This window comes from Neopelma chrysocephalum, unplaced genomic scaffold (assembly GCF_003984885.1).
Source record: "Neopelma chrysocephalum unplaced genomic scaffold, ASM398488v2 Primary Assembly neopelma1_43, whole genome shotgun sequence".
Classification (NCBI taxonomy): domain Eukaryota; kingdom Metazoa; phylum Chordata; class Aves; order Passeriformes; family Pipridae; genus Neopelma; species Neopelma chrysocephalum.
In genome coordinates, this window is record NW_020897702.1 from 1,554,182 (window position 1) to 1,576,895 (window position 22,714).

General features: G+C 36.3%; 1 protein-coding gene across 6 annotated transcripts in view; it reads left to right on the forward strand.

Moving 5' to 3' along the window:
• DCLK1 (doublecortin like kinase 1) overlaps positions 1-22,714 on the forward strand; it is a 241,396-nt gene that overhangs the window by 172,075 nt on the left and 46,607 nt on the right. For 3 of the 6 annotated variants that reach the window (XM_027677739.1, XM_027677740.1, XM_027677738.1), the window contains exon 6: positions 6,750-6,844. In XM_027677739.1, coding sequence (XP_027533540.1) covers positions 6,750-6,844 — 95 coding nt within the window. Of the gene's footprint in view, positions 1-5,632; positions 5,832-6,749; positions 6,845-12,689; positions 17,542-22,714 lie in introns of those variants that run through there. The other 3 variants (XM_027677743.1, XM_027677742.1, XM_027677741.1) reach the window with 3 other exon arrangements.

Consider the following 22,714-nt stretch of genomic DNA (forward strand, 5'->3'; position numbering starts at 1 on the left):
ATAACCCTCTCTGTAAAGAATTTCTTCCTAACATCTAACCTAAACCTCCCCTGGCAGAGCTTGAGCCCATGTCCCCTTGTCCTATTGTTGGTTGCCCGGGAGAAGAGACCAACCCCCGCCTGGCTATAACCTCCCTTCAGGTAGTTGAAGAGAGTGATGAGGTCGCCTCTAAGCCTTCTCTTCTCCAGACTAAACAACCCCAGCTCCCTCAGCCTCTCCTCATAGGACTTGTGCTCAAGTCCCTTCACCAGTCTCGTTGCTCTTCTCTGGACCCGCTCCAGCACCTCAATGTCCTTCCTGAACTGAGGGGCCCAGAGCTGAACACAATACTCAAGGTGTGACCTCACCAATGCAGAGTACAGGGGAAGGATCACTTCCCTGCTCCTGCTGGCCACACTGTTCCTGATGCAGGCCAGGATGCCATTGGCCTTCTTGGCTACCTGAGCACACTGCTGGCTCATGTTCAACCTCCTGTCGATCAGCACCCCCAAGTCCTTTTCTGCCTGAAATTGTACCTGGGCAAAGAAATTGTGAACATGCATGTCAAACTAAACACTGATCAAAACTGTAGATGTCCCCTAAAGAAAGAAGTGGTTTAGGAATGGAAATTGAACCTTATTGAAGGCTTCTCTAGATCAGATGCTTCTGCTTTTCTCTGCTAAAAAGTTGAGAAAAAAGAGGTAGAGGTTTTCCTCCGCAGTAAGGTATGTTTTCATTTATTTTGATAGTTCATCCTTAGGCTGTTATCTAGGAACAATCCTTCTTCAACCACCTGACTCAAGAAGGTCTTTTGTATCCCAAATGAAGGAACATGATGTATCATATTGTCTTTGGCGAGGTCACACGTTTTTATTCACACTGTTATAGGTATTCAGCTGACAGATTTTGTAATAAATATGCTGAAGCAAAATTTTCCTGAAGCCACAAGTACAAACCCATGGGAGTGATGGAGTCATACTGCAGAACCAAGGATTTCCAGATATTTTTGCTTTGATCATGGCTTCCTTTTAATTTTTTTATTTATGGTGTTTGTATTTGACACTAATCATTAAAAAATTAGGTTTTATCATTTTGTACCCTGTTACAAAAATCAAGAGTGGGTAAAAAAAATAGATTTGGTTAGACTGAACAGTTTAGCCCTCTTAAAGGATAAAAAAGTTAAACCCTGAATCAAGAAAAATGCTCAGAATTGGTAGTCTGTTCGCATGGACTGATTTGAGAATCCTAGTCTTTCTAAATAGGTAAAACAGTTCAAAATATTTTCATTAATCTTACGTACATGAAATTAGCAGCCGAGATCATAGATATCACCTGAAGTGCAGAGGGAAAAAACCCAAGAGGCACTTACCCACCTTTTGAGACTGTAGAAAAAACGAATACTAGTGCATTCCAGGGAATTGCATATTCAAGGTAGTCTCCTTTCTTCTGAGGTATAAGATACATCTGCAATATCTGTGCATCGACAGCACTTCTCTGCTTGGTAGTGCAGACATAGCTAACTTCGGTTTGAGGTAGAAGTGCTATATCATGGTGACATTATAGTGGCTGAACGTATTTGGGGACTACAGTCCCTGTTGAGCTCTGCACTGCTTGGGTTACTTTGTGTGGCTACCACAGGTACCAGTGACTGACAGGGACTCTAGTACTGGTGGCTGCTGGGATGGGGAATATAAACCTGACCTGAAGGTGATCCTTTCTGTTGACATTTCTAATTTGTTGATATGTTGATCAGTTGAAAGCTCTGTGTGGGTCTGTCAAGACTTGTCTTCAGTGGCACAGAGATGTTCTTCTATTTGCTTAACTTCTTGACATAAACTCTAGAAAAGATTAAATATAAAAAGGACAGTTTAGCACCGGTTAAAATGAATTTTTTTTTCTCAATCAGTTGCATGGTAGGGTAGAACCTATAAAACCTTGTCTTTATTGGGGAGTTGTACTGAGGGCACTTGCCTATGTGGTGCTCTGTACACTGTCTTTTGCTGTGAAGACAAAAATGACGCAATGTATACAAGTAGAATACAAAAGAAGAAGGGACGAAAAGGCAAGGTATGGTTTATTCCCTAACTATGTTGTAAATACATGATCTTACTGAGACAAAAATATTTTGGAAAGGACAGTGAAAACCCGCAGATGTAATTGTGGCAATCAATGATCTCACATCAGCATTTTCTAGCTAACAGTTGCTGAATATGACCTACACATGTTGTGACTTGTGTAAATAATTTTTAGGTTAACTTGTCCTATTCATAATTTGTGGCTGGAAAAAAAAAAGCCTGCACTCCTCCTTTCCCTTAGTCTCCTCTTTCTTCTTCACAAATACTTTTGTGTTTGGAAAACCAATTTTTTAAAACACAGTCATCTCTACGTGTTTTATAGAGTACAATATGCTAGCAAATCAACAGGCAATTTTATAGGAAAATGTTATTTTTATACAGTGCAGTGGTATTCGTGGCTTCTCAGACTGTCACTTGATGCTTTAATTCAGTTTTTCTTACTTTTTGTTTTTATTACTTAATAAAAAGATACCCTATCAAAATTTATTTGTTGGAATGCCATCAAAGTACTTTTTATTTGCAACATTTTCACTAGTTTATAAATATTATCATATGAAAGCCTATTTTGCATTTATGTCAGTAGATCCTGGTATCCAGCTTTAGTGTTCTATTTTATGGGGTTTTCTACCTTCACAGGTGTGCCAGTTCCTGGAAAAACAAATACAAAGGCAGGTCCTTGCCCTGTTATACGTCTTCAGCAAGAGAGGACAGTAAGGAAAGGAGTTCACAGCTAAGTGGTTGCATACATTCTGCTCAGAGCAACCACAGTAATTTTGATACTGTTTTAACTTTTTAATACATATTTCACCTGTGAAATTTTAAACTGATAAATCTTTTTCATGAAATGATAGGAGGGTACTGTGTGTTAAGCTGAAGTCTCTGGCCCCTGCCATTTCATGAATAAAAAGTGACAAGTAACCTTTTGCCTCACTCAATAACATGATTAATCACAACAGTGATTTACCAATTTCATGTGTCTTTATCTACATCAGTGTTCCCTGTAGTAACGTGCTGTATCAGTCAGTGAGAAATGCAGTGCAGATACTGGACAGGAATGCAGTTTCCAACCAAAATGCATTCCACCTAGAAGTAGCTTTTAGGGCAATTTAGGGTTATTATTAAATATTATAGCTTTATTCATGTATTTGTTGCCAAGAGCGGCAACAAACTGCATGAACGACATTTGTTGGTCATGAACAGCTTATATAAGAATGGTGTAATGATTGTGAGTGGATTTCAGCAAGGGGGTCAGAATCACTCCAGTCTCTTTCTGCTACACAGCACCTAATATCATCTCTATTTGCAAATTCAGTACAATGACTCACAAGGACAGGAAGCCATAAACAAGAACGTAAAAAGGGAGGGCCCCTGGAACATACTGGGAAAGTATTAGGAATTACCATCTCATTCCTGTTGTGATGTCAGTCCTAAGGATTACATTAGTAGTATCATTAGTAATAGTAAAGTATATCTCCAGATATGCAGAGCATCCAGAAGACAGACAACATAACGTGTACAAGAGTTCATTCTGCCAGAACTTAAAGCCTAAGTAAACAAGTGGTAGAGATGGTATGTGCAGATGCATACAGAGAGTTGGGAATAGAACCCACATCACCTAAGTCCCTTTTCCCTAATGTAGACTCCGTATGGCTTTCATTCATCAGAGTTTATGTACAGAGTTCTGTGTTTGGAATAAAATCCACCAAAATTAACAGGTAGGGAGAATTTTGATGATTTTGCCTCATCTCCAACATATCTTAAACCTCTGGGTGTGTGGGTTTGGGTTCATCTTGTGTAGCTTTGGAAGTCTACACTGCAGTGGATTCTCCTAGTACATTGTTCATCAGGTCAGGTTTAGATGGTTGCTTTTATGCAACTCATGTTACTACAGCAACTTGGTTAAAGTAGAGTCTAGAAAACTACTGCAGATGTAGAAGCCAATACAATAGATACCTAAAGACTGGTAAGAGGTATTCATCTCCAGTGCTAATTGCCATGTCTAGAGCTTCAAAACAGCTCTCCATAGGGAGTCCTTGTATAGTACACATTTTAGGTACTTAGCACCTTTATATTTTGGGTATGGGTAAGGAGGTGAGTAAGCTTCACTTAAATCTCCTGAGGGTCCTGATCCATTAATTGTGCTCTTGATTTCACATGTTACAGATGGCCAACATAAGCACAACTATCATAATTTTCTTTTTTAAAAGTGCTGGTGAAGAGAGCATTTGAGCTTAGTTTAAACACTCTGGATACTCTGGTGACAAGTAAGTAGTTTTTAGGATTTATGATACTTTTTTTTCTCATTCCAGTAGATACACATCAACATGGTATATACATCAATATGAAAATACATGAATAGTTAGATACACCATTGCATCTATTAGTCTGGTTCCACTTTGTAGCCTTGAGTCTTTGTCTTCAGGACAGAATAATTACCATAATAATTCTAAGAAAAAATACTGTTGAAAGTTATGGGGAAGGGGTCCATCTATAAGGAACAGTAACTGGTTCCTAGTGTTACAAGGTGTATTGAGGTGTATCTGTTATCTTAAATTTTCTTATAATAATAGCTGAGAGTATCTGCTTGGTTTAAAGAGAAGGCAGTGCAGTGGTCCTGTTACTCAGCAGTCTTGAGGACTAGCTGTGTGTGAATAGCAGTGATTTAACATTAGTTTCTAAATAATGCCATATTTCTTTATAAGGAGCTTTTTAAAACTTTAGAAGTTTGAGAATCCAGAAAGCTCATTTTTAATGTCCTCATCCTGCTCTTTTTCTAAATGATTTCAATGGTATTGATAATAAATTTGATTTTAGTCATTATTGGCCAGACCTATAGGATGTTTTGCTGAATTCTGTATGAGCGTACATCCATACGTGTACGTGTGTGTTCCCCCATGCACTTAGTACAGCATTTGAATGAGTGCTGATGTATGTAAACCATTGTCCTCTGTATAAAGAGAATTCAAAGCCTAGATGAGTGGAATCCTTTTCTATAAAAGCAGCCTATTTAAATCCAATTAGTGTATCTTGTTGTTCCTATGGTTATGCAAATAGATTGAACTTTTATCTTAAACAATGCCTTGCACAAAGTGATGTTGAGATTGGATCACTCGTAGAACCTAAGCACTATTAAGTGATCATTATTTATCATGCAATATAATGTGTTTTATTGATGTGTGTGGTGTGGTAGGTATACATGCTTCTTCCTTTTAATGTGTGGGCCCAGTATTAGCCAGTGAGAGCAATGTGTTATGTAAAAAGTAAGAAGAATCTATTAAAAATGCCTACTGTATTATCCAAAGGAATTAGCATTCGCTAGATTGCCAGTCAGCCAAGGTTTTACAAGAGTTATTGTCATTTTGATTTTTGGATGAGTCATTTGGTACATTGCCCCCAAAGGCACCTCATTATGATTCAGTGCACAGCATATAAAATTGCTTAGGCTTTTGGGACTCCATGCAAAGTGAGTGGGGGTTGTGGTGGCTCAGCGTTGTGAAGCAGCAGTATTATGCTTAATTGACACCTTTGATGTAGCCCTAAGACAGCACCTGCACCTCCCACTGCTGCTCTGAAGACGTCAGCCTTACGCAGAAAAGGCTTCTGCTTATGAATCCTGCATCGCATTCAGCTCACTCTGTAAGCAGCCCCAGCTATCCTTAACTAATCCCATTGCTTCTCAGTTTGGCTATAGCTCGGCTTAGTACAGAGTAGGAATTTTGCTGCTTGCTGTTATCAGGTTAAACACTAGGATTTTTTCCATGTTAGAGCTGATAGAAGGTAAGTCAAATGCCTTATTGATATCCTAATTATGTAAATATTCTCCTAAGATTCAGAATGTGGGATTCTGATTGTTGATTCTTTTTATCCTGATGCTTGCAAATGGGGACTGTGATATAACAGTTACTTGTTTAAGAATATTTACATGTATGTGTGATACACGCTTTGTAGTGTTTCTATCAGTGCTTCAGTGTGAATATTGATAGCCGCTCGTGTGATTACTTTGTAGTAGAATTCTGTCCTCTGCTGGTATTGTTTTGTTAATTTACTGGATAATGTCATATGCATGCGAAGATGCTTCTAAAAAGATAGGCACTGAGATATATAAAGAAACTTACTTATTTGAGAAAGCAATACTTTCCTGTAGGTCAGACTGGAGGAGTTATATCCAATTTACTTGCCTCTAGAAAGCCCTTCTGGGATAAGTCTAAGGTAATGTTTGGGTCAGATAGTATTGCAAAAATCTCTTTAAATGAATGAGTGAGGAAAAACAAGCAGCTGATTTGTTCTTGCAAGCAATACTGTATTTTATTTTTAGTGGGTAGCACTTCAAACCATAGCTAAATGGAATGAAAAGGTTTACATTTCGCAAGTGTCTTTTAAGGTTAACAAAGCATCTCGTTCCCCACCACTTTCAAGTACAGGAACAATGCAATTTAAGAAAACACAGTCATGTTCTCTGCCATTGACTAAAGTCTTTTCAGGTTTGTGAATTATTTGCTTTCACTCTGTATAAAAATTGTCTTCATGAGCTAAAACTCTAAGGAAACAGTTATTTTGTGAATTGCCTTGTTTAATGGTTAAAACATTAAGCAAAAGTGAATTAATCTGTTCAACAAAAAATGCAAAAAAAATGTTTCTTTTTTGGTTCCTTTAATAATGCCTTGTATTTATTTTTTCGATTTCTCGTCCTTCTAGTAAATGGAACCCCTGGTAGCCAGCTTTCTACTCCCCGCTCTGGGAAGTCTCCAAGCCCATCTCCCACCAGCCCAGGAAGCCTACGGAAACAGAGGGTAAGGAAATAAGGAAACTGATTTCTGAGCATGACTGGAGAGAATCCAACTTAGCCATTATCCAATAGCCTTCTCCCCTCTGATTCCTTGTGTGTGTGTGTGTAGAGCCATAGGGTGGAAGAGCCTTGCTGTACAGTCCTTGATGTGTTTGTAAAACACTACAGTGGAATACAACTGTTCTGTGTCTGTCAAAATACTAAGTATGCTGGGAATTGGTTTATCCTTGAGGGGAAAAACAGGGGTTGTCGCTTTCCTTTTTTAAAGATTTTTTGTTTGTTTGTTTTACTTTCTTTTTCCAAACATTTCACAACTGGAAGGAAGTGTTCACATTGTCAAAGTTTCTCCCAACTACCATTGTGTCACTTGCACAACCTTCAAACAGCTTTGATTTTGAAACAAGGTGGAAGAATGCACTGTGGAATTTAGTTGTTATATCAAAGACTTGTGCAGTGAAGATACTATCAGTAGCAAGGAAACGTGAGATCTGTCAGTCACTTTCCTGGATGAGAGTTGGTAGTAGCTGTGGGTTCCCTCTAGTTATCATGTATGGAGGCATCTACAATATTCCTAAGCATCCAGAATTAAGGTAGTACCTGTATTACTATTGGAACCTTCTGATAAAATATCACTCTTTCAACCCAAAAGGCTCCATGTGCTGATTTAATGAATTGTATCTGTTCAAAAGCAGTAGGGCAGATGTCTATGTATCTTCTCTTCTGCTATTTTCTAAACTGTAATTGGTTCTCCATGAAAGCTTCCCTAAGGCAGTACTCTGTATCTCAGATCTGTTTATAAACACAGTTTGAACACATGCTTTTTCTGCCTTTTCAGTTTTTAAATCAAGACATAATTCGTGTCTCTCAAAATAAGGGGATTACATACAAAATTGGCAGTGCTTGACTTTGGGGACCAGTGCAGACCTGATTCCCCAGATATCCAGATCAGGAATAGCTGTAGTACAAATGACTCCCTTCTAGCCTGCAGACCCTTCTTCATGTCTGATATATACCAGGGAGCTGAGGAATTGTGCGTGCCCAAGTCTTACCTGCAGCTAGGATACAGCTCTGGGTTTCTGCTGTGACTTGTTTATAGCTATGGAAGCTGACTATGATCTTGCAGTATAGAGGTAGTCAGTGAGTGGCAGCTTGAAACCTCAGGGTAGTGTCATGGTTTTCATCATCTCATACACAGAGAGTAAAGATACAAGTTCCAGTTGGGTAAGCTGGTACTAAAATCTCCTTAAGTGTAATGTCTTCCACACCTGCTTGTTCTTACTCTCAAGCTTATAATGAATCATAAATAAGTCACTGAAGAGGGAACAAAGAGTCTTCCAAATGAATTATACATTGGTGATGTGAGGGCGTCTACTTAAATGGATGATACCAGTATACACTGGATTTGCATTTGCTGTAAGGCTGTTGCTTTTCATTGGTAACTTTCCTAAGCTTTCTTTCTCACCACTGATGCTTCTCTCTTCACAGTGAAGAAATGTTTATCTGTTAATGTTTGTGGATGTGTGAGTGGAATCCATGTGGTCAGCACCATTAGACATGAGGGGTTTCTAGCCACATGGTTTCTGACTTTCAAATGTGAAGAGGAGAACAGATGGGCTTCTTTTTACTTGTAAGTGTAACAAGATCACCTAGTGGCAGTATTTGTAAAAGGCTGTGTAATAGTAACATAATCAGATTGCTAACCGTATAGAAAATAAATATTGAAGCAAACTATAGGAGAGATAAGACATTGTTAAAGAGTTGAATTCCATTCTCGGATATTCATATTCAGTCCCCATGACCTCAGAAAATAGATTGCAATCATGTAAAATGCATTGCAATAATATTATTTAGGTTACAAAATCAACTTCTCTGAAGTTCAGTGATGGAAACTTTACACTTGGTCTGAGAATTTATTTCATCTGCTTTCATGTTTAACTTGCAAAGTGAATGAACTAGAAGTTCAGTGTAAAAATATATAGTTGTGTCATTAAAGGTTATAATTTTAATATAAAAACATAATAAACCCCCATAAATGAAATAACATAATATAACATATAATATAAATAATATAATTATAAAGGTTATAAATTCCAACTAGTAAAATAGGCATTAAACAGTGCTTACTAGTCATAATTTTATTGTTAGCAGTATAAATTATGTTCTGTTTACTTTAAGTACCATATTTTGTGTGTTGCCATTTAAATTTTATTTAAAGGACAGGTTATTTTATGTACCATATTGTCATAAATCAAATTTGAACCCAAAGTGTTTTGCTTTGTCTTCATTGGCTTCAGCTACAGGGCTGACAAACCAGCTACAGGAGGAGGTTTATTCCCTAGGAGGTTGTTAAATGCTGGTATCATCTGATAGACATAGAGGAGAGGAGATTGATTTGAGTGCCCATCTTGTTCACAGTGTTGAGAGGTGAGGTATTCCTGCCTCAAAAGAAGAGTGTTGGCTGCTAGAGCCACAGTCTGGGGTTGAGGGTGATGGCTGGGCTTCTGACTGGTCTGGCTTTCTCTCTTTACCTGGAGTTTGAGGGAGCTACTACTTTAGAACTGAAATAATTAATCTCAGCTGTGTAATTTGGGTTTTCCTTCACCTCTCTCTGTGCAGTTAGAGTAGTGCTTATTCCCTCATGTCATCAGGTATGTGGGCTGCCGGTGGTAGGTACTGGGTCTGGAAGGCGATAGGGAACATTTACTCAAGCATAACCTGGTTCCCCTTGACATAACTAATCAATCAACTCTTCAGCATCCCCATCCAAGTGGTATGGGGGAGTTTAGGCTTGGTACGTCACAATGCTGAGGAGTCTAGGCAGGCTACCAGTGTTTTTCCTGGGAAGTACAGGTGAGAAGAAGTCATGCTTTTGAATTCAGAGGCACAGAAGCAAGAAAATTTCACAAACTGAGGAATTTCTCCCTGAGAATAGTAAAGACCTGTAGAGTGCATTAAGCAACTTAAAACAGGGATTAATCAGCTTACTTACTGACATTTCATCACTCACCTTTTTAAAAAAATAAATACTGGCCTTTGATGGAAGGCTTTCCATTGATATAAATAAAGCCAAAAATGCTGCTGTGGTACATACTCATGAAAACAGTACTCTTGTAATCCTACAGGTAAAATTTTCTACCCTCAGAAGTGAGACTATAAAAAGAAAAAGTTTATTCTTTCTCTCTTGCATATGTATGTGGATGAGTTGTTTCCAGAAATTCAGAAATCAGGGAATGATATTTTTTTATAGTCTTGTGTGAAGTTCAGTCTATATTTGAGGAAAGTAAGACTTGAAAGATTAATTTCACGGGTGTAAAACATGGAGTTGAAAGTGAACTAGGAACAATTTATCAGCTATCTGAGCTAACTATCAACCAGTTTTCAGTTTCTGAGTATTTTAACTAGCAGGCTGTGTGCTATAGTTATGCTTTCTTGTAGTTTAACTATTCTTTATATGTACTCTTAAGTAAGAAATTAAGATTCTTGTTTTAAATTGGTATGTACATAATTATGTTTTTTTACAGAGGCTTAAAACATTTGAAATTCAGGTTTTTAGCACTTGAAGTAGAGTTATTGTATTGCACACATATGTATTTCCAACAGTGCAGTTAATGAGGCAGACTCAGAAAAGGTGACATGGCAATTACAAAAATAAATATACATAATTCCAACCCCTGCGTTTTATTTAACTAGCTTTTGTAATAGTTTCTGAGCTTTTTTTCCCACTGTCTTGTAATCAGTTACTATTTCAATTAAGGTGGACATATTTTATACTTTGTACCTGATTTTCTGTTTCTTGTCATTGTTTTCAATATTTTTCTACTTCCTTAGAGTTTACCACCTATAGGATAATAAAAAATTAGATTTAAGACACCTTTTGACTATTCAGACAAATAACTTGAATTCTACATATATAGGGGTTTTTTTGGTTGTATATGGCAAGAAGTCTGATTCATTCAACAATTTTTTTCTTTTTATAAATCTATGCAAAATAATAAATAGATTTTCCTCCTATTTTCCAGAAATACAGCTCTTTGGCCAACTGTAGGCAAAAAAATTCTTTCAGAAAAGAAAACTTTTAAAAGTTTCAAATATTTAAAAGAAGATAAAAAAAAAGAGAAAATGACACTGAAATCTTGTGCATGGTTTTGCTTTTAAACAACCATAGAATTATAAAAATAAACATAAAAATATTCTCTAAATGTTAAAAGTCAGAAATCTCTTCTTTGTCAGTTCTCAATGCATATCTTTTTATATTCAGAGGCAAGGACCTGGGAGATACTATTCAAAAGTTTGGGGTGCTACCCTCTCTAGCAAATCAAAAGATTTTTTTTCTGTACTGTATATTAGAAATTCTCAAATTGTATATGCTCAAAAGAAATTTTAATAATTAACCAACTAATTAGTATTCAGAAGAAGATGGTCTTGTCTGTTTAAAATTCTTCTCTTGTCTGGATTGTTCTTAGCAAAATAGAAATGTATTTAAAATCTAATTTTCACTCTGCCAGTCTAACGTATTTTCTACTGTGTGTGTGCACACCCATTGGCAGAATACATACAGAATAAGCATTCTAGGGAATCAAAACCCCCTTTAAGGAACTTAAATCCCTTTTACATCATGCCTGCAAATAAAACATAAACATGCATAGATTATTGAGACCCTTGTAAATTTGAAATTTGTGAAGCATTCATTTTAGCTGCTACTTGTTTTTTAGTATAGCTTTCAGATTTGTTCATTTCTTGTCTCAGTTATCTTCCTGCAATTAAAAAAACCCAATCAAAACCAACTAAGGTCAACCTTAAAGCTGGCTCCATCAGCGTTCCCATTCTCATGTGTTCTTGTATTTTGTCTTACAGGGTTTTTTGTTGTATTTTGTTCATATGTTCTATTTTGAAAGGATCCCCCAAAACACCTAAAAATATCAGAGAATGCCTATGAGATGTGCTGGGCACCTGCCTATTCAGAACCACTCTGAACCATCAGTTATGCCTAATTCACCTTAAAAAGACAGTACCCTGTCCTCTACCACTTCTCTTTTCTGAACTTCCTCTTTCATTCTGTGCTGTAGTGTGTCTTGACAAGGATTGTTGTGATGTGTAGGTGGGATAGGGCAATATATCATAGCCTAACACCGCTGGCATTTGAGGATTATCTGATCCATCAGAGGATGCTTGGAGTGTGTGTTGAAAGAATGAAGTGAATCTGTACACTCAGACTCTCCCTCTGCTGTCATAAGCTGGTTGCTTGGCTACCATCAGAAAGAGACCATGACAGGGGGATAAATGTAAAATACACTATCTTTTTATACATACACACTGACACAGAAAAAATGTGGAAAAGAGACACCATTTGTCAGTACGATATAGGTAACAGCAATGTTCAGTGCCAGCATTCCGGGGCTCAAATGTTGGATCTATGCTATATCACCAGTGGGTGTCAAGTTTTTATTACCTTATAACACTTATTTTACTACTGCTGTTTACAAAACAGCAAAAAGGAAAATACATTCCCTTTAAGGTTAAATTCATATTTCCAAGTTTCCAAACCATCAGGAGACTCTCCAGAACAGACAAATATTGTTTTAATAGTGTTTAATTGGACAGAATTAAAGAAAAAATAATCGCCTCATAGAATATGTTGTACATTGAAACTTCAGCTTTATTTACTAACCGTCTATTTGTTGATTAAAAAATAATAATATGACATTAAGACAAAAATATGTGTATATAGAACATGTGTATTTTATGTTAAACAATGTCTTCTGGTCCACAGTAACCAAAAGAATATAAGACAGTTACAGTGCAACAAATCAAACACAATAAACAAATCTATACTGCCCTTCATCTTACAGGACCTGTATCGCCCACTCTCTTCGGATGATATGGATTCAGTAGGAGACTCAGTGTAAAAGAGAAAATGGAACAATGTTTATGGTTTGTGATTTGATGAAGGTTTAACATTTTTAAAGAAAATAGCTGCTAATTTACAGTAATAGTGAATCGCACAAAAGAGTTTTGCATATTTAATATTAACAACATGGGGCCAAATTAATTCCAGTCTGTGGGGGTATTTTTGGCTTTACCACTGCATTTTAATGCAAGAATTTGTAATGAATGAGCCATTGAATATGTCCGTCAAATCCAGAACAGCATTGTGCACACTTTAAGGAAGAAGGTGAATATAACGCACAAATCCATAGTGGGCACAGTTATGAATAGGGCTATTTTTATCATCTAAGGTACTGATTATATGTTCTGTTTTTACCATAGGTATCTTTATTCATTTTGGTATGAACAGTTAATGAATACTTTGCTTTTACTAACGAATAGGTAAAATGCAGAAAAGAAAAAACCTGCCATATTAAACTGCTTGCACCACGCTGTCTGATCTCAACATGCACATTTGGAACACTCTAAGTTTAGTCTTTTTATCTAAATGAAAAGAAAGTGAAGAAATCCTGTGTGGTAACAGGACAAAAGTAAATGCTTTCAAAGCAGCGTTCAAATTCTCTTCACTGCCTTACCATCTGATAACTGTAAACAGAAGGGTGTTCACAGGCAATATGAATGTTTTACCTGGCAAGAGCTGTTAATGCTGATCATCCATGTGTTGCAAGTAAATATGGACATATTTCTGATCGAGAAAGTATGGGGCCCTGATTGCTAGCAGTGTCATCTGACATACATATACACCTTTCGGGGAAATACATTTTGCCTGAGAAACTAGTGATTATTTTCCCTTATGTTAAAAATGGGAGCATGATTTTGTATTTGCTATAATAAGACATTTTATGCATTTTAAAATGAAAGCCTATAGAAATGGTGGTATTATAAATCATCCTCCTATTGACCTAATTCCTGCGCTTTCACAATTTCTAGAGGTGGTCATTTTGTACAGCATGAATATGCAAAACTCCTTTAGTGTTAAAGTAGGTCACGCATTATAACCAGTTGCTTAACAAATACCTACTAATTTTTATTTGTTTTCTGCTGCTTTATTGTGAGAATCTTAGTCTACTTAATTTATGTAATAATAGCAATATTTTCCATTGTATGTTATATTTAAGCCCATAGTGTAGTGATCATACAAGTTTGCAGTCTTATACCTTTCCTTCCATTTTCTCAAATACTAATGATTTAAGAATTAGAAATCAGTGTAATTCTGACTCTCAACAAAAATCTATAGAGATTATATTTTTGAGCTACTTAGTGATGATTTAATATATTTTGAAATCAGGAAAATTTACTTAATTGCAGAAAATGCTTAACTACCACATGCCAACTTTTAAATGTAGTTAAATAATTCCTCTACGCTGATTTAATAAAATAAAATAATAAAATTCAGTGGATGGAAAATATTGGCATGTGATGTTATGGCTTCACTATATCAATACAATTTTATTTGTGGAGGATATTTGCAAAGAGAAATAAAAGGGCAGCAGAATACAAAACTTACCTTCTCTGTTTTCAACACTTAATTCCAGTATCACCTGAAGAGAAAATCATTGATCTGGCAGGTTTGTTGGAGCAGTTAGGTCATTCCTTTTTGAAATGCATGTTTTGTCATTCCTGCTTCAGACTTCAACCTAAAACTGTTCCCAGCCATGAGAACAGTACGTCCCCTGCCCCATACCTTAATCCTAAGGTTGTTCTGTTCTACTGCAAAAGTTCATAGCTGTGAAGTTACTTGCATTTTCAGCTGTTGCGAGGGTATGTCTTTATAAAATGTTTTATTGATCCCAAGAAATGCATATTATGTAAAGGTGTATTGGGATCAGTTTCCAAAACTTCAGGCAACTCCAACAGATTGAATGAAATACGTACTGATGGTTTGAAAATTGTTTTTTCCTGCAAAGAAAATAAATTCCAGGAATTTTGTTTTTCCTCCCCTCTCCCATATAGGCTGCTGCTGCTTAAGGCAGTTTATTAAGAATGTTTGTTCTGCACAGGGAGCACAGATTGCCAGCAAACCTGAATCCCATGGCTTTGCTTAGCTGTGGAAAAGAAAAATGGACCTTATATCAGTAATTGTTATCATAGCGAGTTCTCCATCAAGACTGTTTTAAAAAAGAATATGCTAGTCCATAGCATTTAATCATTTCAACATATGACTTATATTAAGGGGCTATTCAGGGGCAATACGTATCATTAATATTTCATTTAAGGAATTAAAGTCCCTTGGAGATTGAAAAGGTACACTGTTTATAGACTTTGAGATCCTTTTTGTGTGGAATGTAATTCCCATTATACATGAGCAGAAATGAAATGTTTCTTTTGAGCAAGACCAGAAGGTTTCACTTTATGGGTGAAACTGAAATTGTGTTTCTTGATGCTGTAGTTCTACTTGCAACAGCACAGGTTTTAGTTTGTCCCTAGATTTCATCAACTGCATTGAATAACAGAATACCTTAAGCAACTTTATAGTGTTTGAACCTCTGATAGTTCTCTATGCTGCATTATTTGTGCCTACTCTAAGGTGATTATGATGTAGCTAAAGAGTCTTGTATAGATTGTGAATGCTTTGCTTCTCTTTGAGCTTTATGAATACTTGTGATTATTTCCCTAATGCTTTCTGCAACTTTCTGTTTTGGTTTTTTAAAATCTCTTTACTTCTTTTATGCAACAAGCAGTTCACGTGTGAAGCACAGAATGTGTGTGTTTATATTTACGTACACACTTATATAGATTAATGGCTTTGAAATCCATGTGCAGTTATGTCACATTCGTGGCTTTAAACAAATAAGTGGGGAAAATGTTGCTAATGGGAGGACGCTCATCTAGTGGGATTCACTACAGCTCTGTTAAAGTCAGTGGAGCTGCACCAACCAGTACCTGCTGAGCAGCTCTCTTGAAGAAGTCTGTACAATTTTAAAAGATCACATCTACAGAAAAGAGCTAAGTTCAAACTGAGCAGAAGTTGGTGGCAAAACCGCCATTGACTCCGAGGTAGGAAGGATAGGACCTTATGCACAAATACACACACACAGACAAAACATTAATCCTAAATTTGAAAAGGTATTATTTTGACATGTTCAGTCTTATGCCTCCTCTTGAACCACATTGTTCTGCAGTATATTAAGTCATGCAACATTAGAATTTCTTTTGTTAAAATCAGTAAATCTTTAACATTCATTATGCAATGTGAAAATTGCTTTCCAGTTTGTAAAATAATTCAGCAACAACACATTATATTTAGTTATTTTTCTCTTCAAACCACTTTTGCAGGGCATATTTAGCTGAAAGATGAAAATTCTGGGGTGTTAATATTGTGGCTATAAATGTATATTATAAGAAAGTATATATGGTATTCAACAGCCTTGGAGAACAACTGGGGTGAGATTGTGTGGCATAACAATTGAGATAAATAATAGTGTTTTCTTTTGCAGTTTCAAAATCCAGACTGCAGTGTGAACTTTATATAGTGCAGCATGGTACAAAAATGTCTGCACTCTGAATGTTAAAATGAATTAACAATAATATAGAAAAGAACCTCTGATCAACCCAAGTTTACTGTTTTGTCAAAAATAGTAGGGAAATGAACAGACAAAAAAATCTTCATGGTGCTAAATTACCTCATTACTTGATGAATACTTAGATTAATGTTATCTGTGCTTTTTCTTGTATCCAATTAATAGAGTGCAACAGAGTACAAGATTGTTCTTTATTTAATCTTCACTTTCAGTTTTATCTGTTAGTGACAGGATGAGAGCTTGTAACTATGAGTGATGAAAAATATCGTTATGTAACACAGCCAGCAGTAAGTAGCCTTACATGCAGAGCAAAGCAAGCAAGTGGTTATCACACTCTTTGGAAATGGGTGTGCTGTACCCAGGAAACCCCTCCATTCAGAAAGCAGGGGTTGCTGAGCAGACCAGGGACTATTCTGAGCTGTGTTTGCTGTCATAACGTGATTCCTCTGGCTCAGTTTGCTTCTTTTCACCTGGGACCTGATCTCAGACAGGCTGAGCGCCCTAACTCCCTGCAGAAGGCAATGGGTATGTAGATATATGTGTTGTGTACGCACACATTAGCAAAGAGTGGAAAACACACACAGTGCACACATACATATTCGTATGCATTTTAGTATCTGTATTTGCCCATGTTCATTATATTTGAATTTGCTTAAATTAACCCTCAGCAGTGAAGTATGAAAAAAGCTGTACTGTATTCAGTGTGTACTTGTTGTCTGATGTTATATGGGGTAATTAGCTTGTAGTTTGCCCTGCAATACAGTGTTTTGGAATTTGGACTCTAGTGAAAGAGGAGCTAACAATGTTTGTGCTAAGGCCTCTTCATTTTCTTAGTTGCACTATAATATTGTAAATATTGGCACATTTGCAACGTAAGTTTAAGATTTTACGAAGTTATGCATACAATTATTTTTTTTAATGAAAAGTGCTTGGATATTTGCTTTTAAAAATGTACCATTTTTGTATTAATGTGATGCAGGAAACCAAAAAGAAAGCTGTTGATTTATCAACAAAAAAATGTAAAACTTGCAAAAATAAATGCTGATAAATGTTTTATTTCTTATAATCAGCTGAAGAAAATCACCTTCATTTTTGTGCCATTGTTTCATCATACTGTATTGTACTTGTGTTTCATATTTGACCATGTCATCCTGGTTTCAATTTGTTGTTTCACTAGATTTAACATTACTGTAGGTTATTGTAAGTGATGTAATAAATATATTTAAAAAATACACACTGTTCAGTGAGTTTGTTTTTGAACCAGATTAACAGGCTTTAGAAAAATTCTTGCAGCTGGTATTACTTTTTGATTTTGGATCAGCATTATCCATCTAACCTTAGAATAAGTATATGGGATTCATGCATCATGTTCCTTTAAACAGTAGATGTATTCAGTGTCTTTTTTAATAATAAACTCTGGTCTCTGGTATACAGATACAAAAAATCCTTCAAGGAAGAATTTGGTTTCTAGTGGGTCTTTTTGAGACAGTAAATATACCTGCCTTGAATTGCTTATGGGTAAGTTTGTGTGCACATGAGGAGGTAGATTTGAAGTGTGAAGTGTGGGGTTAGTAGACTATCCAAAGCAAGGTACCAGGTCCCTACTTGACAGCTCAGCTACAGCAGCACTCCCCTTCAGAAAAGTATTAGTAAAATATGCTTGTGAAAAGCTAATAGTACTGAAACATAGCAGCAGTGTTTTAAAATAAGTACCTCATTTTCTTGATATATTTTTCCACTCTTTAAAAATAGATATCCATAGCCTAGTTTTATTTCTTGTTTGACAGGGGCAGGGGAAGAGAGATGTTACAATTTCTGACATGTCATCTGCCGGCTTAATGCTTCAGCCGATGTTCAGACGCTCTCCTGGAGGGATCTGTGGGCCTTATAAAAGTTCTAGTTTTGAAATCCTCTTGTTTGGTAGTAAATAGGTCTGCCTAAAAAAGGTTTACAGACATAGAAAGGAAACAGTACTAGAGAAATGAGGAAGACTAGAAACAAAATAATTGAGGTTTCTGTCTCTACCAAGAAAGAGATAATACCAGGAGGGCTTTTAAGATATAACTCAAATAGATTAAAAGTGGTAATTGTGCTGTGCCCTTAATTAGGTGGAAGAAATAAGAACCTGTTTTGATGGCCTTTCAATATGTATTCTGTAGTTGACTGGAAAATTTTACCTCTAGATAACTTCAGAAGAGGTAAAAGGAAACCTTCACTTTGCATCACTGCACATGTAACTTTTATTGTTAACCACAGTGAGGATACAGTAATAACTTCCAATACCATGAATCTGATACTCCCCCCCTTTTTTTTAATTTAAATATCATTAATCTTTTCTGAATGATGCCAAAGGCTGAGTGAACCTATACTCTGAATTACAGCTCAGCTTTCGAAGCAGCTTTAGGAGCTAGTGAAGGTTATATTTAAGTTTACTGTTAAATACTGTGTAGGAAACTATGTTGGTCTTTCAGAATTTTCTTGTTTCACAGATCAAATAAGTGTATAAGCATCCAATACTGAAGCTCAGTAAGAGAATCTTAATAAAGTTTGCAAATTTAACTGCAGTCTGTCAGCTCCATTTCCTTGCAAACTCTCCCATTTGTCCCTCTGTCCCTCAAAGAAGAAAGAAAACCAACACAAGACCCTGAACAACATGCACCAGATAATTGCTTGTATCATTTGAACTTATCTCTTCTCCAAGCTGTGTAAATCCTGAATTCCATAAATGAAAAAAAAAAAAAAATCACTTCCCTTTGTAGACCCTCTCTCAGAACTGGGCAGGACGTAGAATTGTGGATAAATAGCAGGTTTACATATGTTATTTTATTGTTCCTTTCCAGATTAAATAGTTTATAAATAAATTTGGATCTGATGTGCCAGTTTAGTGCAGTGTACAAATTTGAAAAGAAAACAATTGCATCATTTCTCTTTCTGGACGCTGAACTTCATTGGTTTCCATTCTTTCAGCATGAAGATTGTGGATTGGCTGTTTCTCCATAAAGTAATTTTTTTGCCAGTTCTGTACTGTTTACATGAAAGTTTTTTCCTGTCTCAGCTGGCTGGGCAAAAAAATGTAACAAAAGAAAATGGAAAACATTTTCACTGGATATAGTTGGGAGCGGGAATTTCAGTGTAATCCTTTGCTTCTCTCTGAATAATAAAAAAAAACAGTTTATCTTCTTAAAAGTTGCATCAAAATGCATTATTTTATTGTTTTAAATCAGCTGTCCTCTACTTGTGTTCTCTGGTGATGTACCATTTTGCTGTTTATTGATTGATGTTTTTCTTGCTTAATGCTGTTGCAGGAATTTTTTGATCCCTTTAAAGTCCTTCAAAGCTAATACTTGCACTGGACTTTTGTCTATTTTACCATTAGCCGTGATCATCTTTAGTCAAAAGAACTGTGTCAGAAATTCACGACAGCTACCTTGCAAAGGGTTTTTATAACCAGACTGAACACTAGTATGGGCTCCAAAAGAGGCGAGCACGGTTGCTTAACTGCTTGGTTTTGGTTTTAATGCTATTTTTCCTTACTGAGTTGAAGTTAATCTTATACATATTACTGACATACATATTTTTTGTATTTTTTTTTTCAATTCTGTAGAATTCTTTGGAATACGGACAATCTTAGGAGGTGTAATTTAAAGACATTAATAATTTCCTTATCCTGTTTCTGAATTTAGACTTTGTTTATGATTTTAATCCTCAATTCATTAAGCCCATTTCTAAAAGAGCAAACTCTGCATGAGATCCAAACTTAGCTTTACACCTGTGTGCTTTTCTGTTACTCATATTTCATCCAGATGCTTCCTTCACATTAGAAAAATACAAAGGAATCTATTGTTGAGAGACTTTGTAGGCTCCATATGCACTTATAAAGGTTTTGAGAGGTTTAGAAAATAGAATGCAGTGTTTGAGAATCAGGAATCTGATTTGCATTAACAAACTTTCTAGTCATACTTATTTGTCTCTTTTCATAACTGCTGATACTAGTAGTCCACAAGAATAATTCCCACTGTTTAGTTGGAGTGGGATTTTAAGATTAATTTAGGAGAAAGGTGAGTATTTGGAGAGAGAAATTACAGTAGTTTTTATTTTACTGCCTTTTTTTCATGGATTTAGCACAATTTCCACTGAGATACAAACTATTTACCAAACAGTTGCTAAATAAATCTCCCAGTGAGACATGGATGAAACTCTATAACACTAATGTCTCGATTCACATCAATGAGACGTGTGGTGTGCTGACCATCTGTTATATAAACCTGAATAGGATCTGAAATCCTTACACCAAAGACCTGATTTTTTTATGCCATCGCTTTTATGAAGGTGTGCCATAAAAATGGCCATGTGCTGGCAACCTGTGCAACTGGACCTTTTTAAATCTGTGTAAAAGTGATGACATTCCAAGCATCTCAGCATCTCTTAAAATTAAAACAGCTAATTGCATTAAAGTCTCTGTGTTGAAGAGATTATGCTCTTGCTTAGGGTTTGTTTTTCTCCCCTCCCCATCTGCAAGATCCCTAATGGGGTCCACATCTGTGAGAGCAACAGCGCGCACGACAGACTGCCTCGCGATTGGCAAGCCAACTGGAAGGAACACTGAGACCCACAAGGATTGCTGGACCCGGAGGGCTTTCAGCTTGTGAGAACAATGAGCTAATTAAAGTCTAAATAAATGGAATGCCCTTTTAGCTGAAGTAAAGATAAATAAATAAATGCTTGCATGTTGTTCCAGAGGACTGAATAAAGACAGAAATATTTGTGTCGTGTTTATCTAGTAACGTCTCTTTAATTGTGAAAGAGGGGCTGCCAGCAGACTTGGTGAATTTATGTCCAGTTCCTGATTTCTTTTTAGTCTGTTGTTTTAATAGGAGAGGTTCAACAAAGGTAATAAAAAGTATGTTTTTATATATTTTTCACTTATTATTTAAAGTTTAAAAAATCTTGGTGAGTATTTTTGACATGTCTTCTTAGCTGCTGCGTCCTTGTCACTGGCAAGTTCTGCCTCTGCTCCCATGCCAGTGCTTCGCAGGCAGATGACACTAAAGGAGCAGTATGCTTTTTTTGCAGACCAGTGGTATGGTATATGCTACTGATACATTGCTTCAGTTCTTCTTCAGTTCTTCTTCAGTTAACTAATAGCATCTTAGCCTTCCAATCCTTATATAGGATCAGTAAGAAAAGAAATAGGGCCACTTAAACGTCAGTATGAGATCAATTTTTTTTAAATTTCCTTTCAGCTTTTTTACAGGCCACTTTTTTTCAGTTTGTTAAATGAAACCTAGGTAAAATACATATTTAAGGAGTTATGCCTAGGACATATTTAGGATTAAATTTAATTTCAATCATGTGTAGACCATCAAGATTATTTGTATTTAAATTGAAGCCCTTGCTAAAGCGCTTTGTTAACATGGGCCCTTGAAGGTGTCTATTTTTGGAAGGACTGAGCAGCTTCTGTTTCAGCTAAACCTTGTTTTAAGGTCCTTGAAAAATTAGGTCCTCAAATAGAAATTTGAGTCTCTCTAGGCCTACATTCTGAAAAGACGGGGCCACCAAGTTAGGTCTTGATTTTCCCATCTCCCATACTCACAGATGAAAGCAAGGGGTGCAAAACTCTGTAAAGAGACTATCAGGCTGCTAAAGAAAGCTGCAATGGTGTGCAGTCAGTGGCTTTGACCTAACATATACTGAGAAGTGCAATCTCACTATTTAAAAAGCAAAAAATTTAAAAAGTAGCTGTTTAGTAATCTTTTGAAAATCTAGCATTAATCTTTTTGTGTTTATACCCCTCAAATGTCGTAATGATTAATTCCTGATTTTAGAAGTAACAAATATTAAACATAATTAAATGGTAATTCCTTTAAGAAAATACTGTGGAGAGATAAAATAAGTATGAAATTGGATGCCTGGTCTAGGAAAACAAACAAACACAGTCGAATGAGTAGAGAAAACATGTTTTTCTGCTTATTTTACAAGCAGGACTGTAAAGGAAACAATTCTCCCATTACATGTGTATAAAAATAGTGTTTGAGAGTGACTTGTCCAGACATGAGAACTCCTAGCATTTTTCTATTACCTTCATCCACATCTGCTCATTTGTTCAAAAATGAACCAGAGGTAAGTTTTTACTGAGGCGTCCTGGAAAGTTTAGCACAGGAATAGCACATACACAAACACATCCTAACCATTAAACAAGGGCAGGAATATCTTAGCAAACTGCATAAAATCAGTCAGTGCTCACTTCTGTTGTCAAGAGGCAGTCCAAAAACTGATTAAGGCATTTTTCAGTTCTGGTCAAAGCTCAGAAGAAATGCTTGACTGGATGAAAATAGTGAGCTGGCATTGATTAAAAGGAAAAAAGGGCAAAGAATCTCTTGGTAGATGGGATGTGCAAGCTCTCAGGA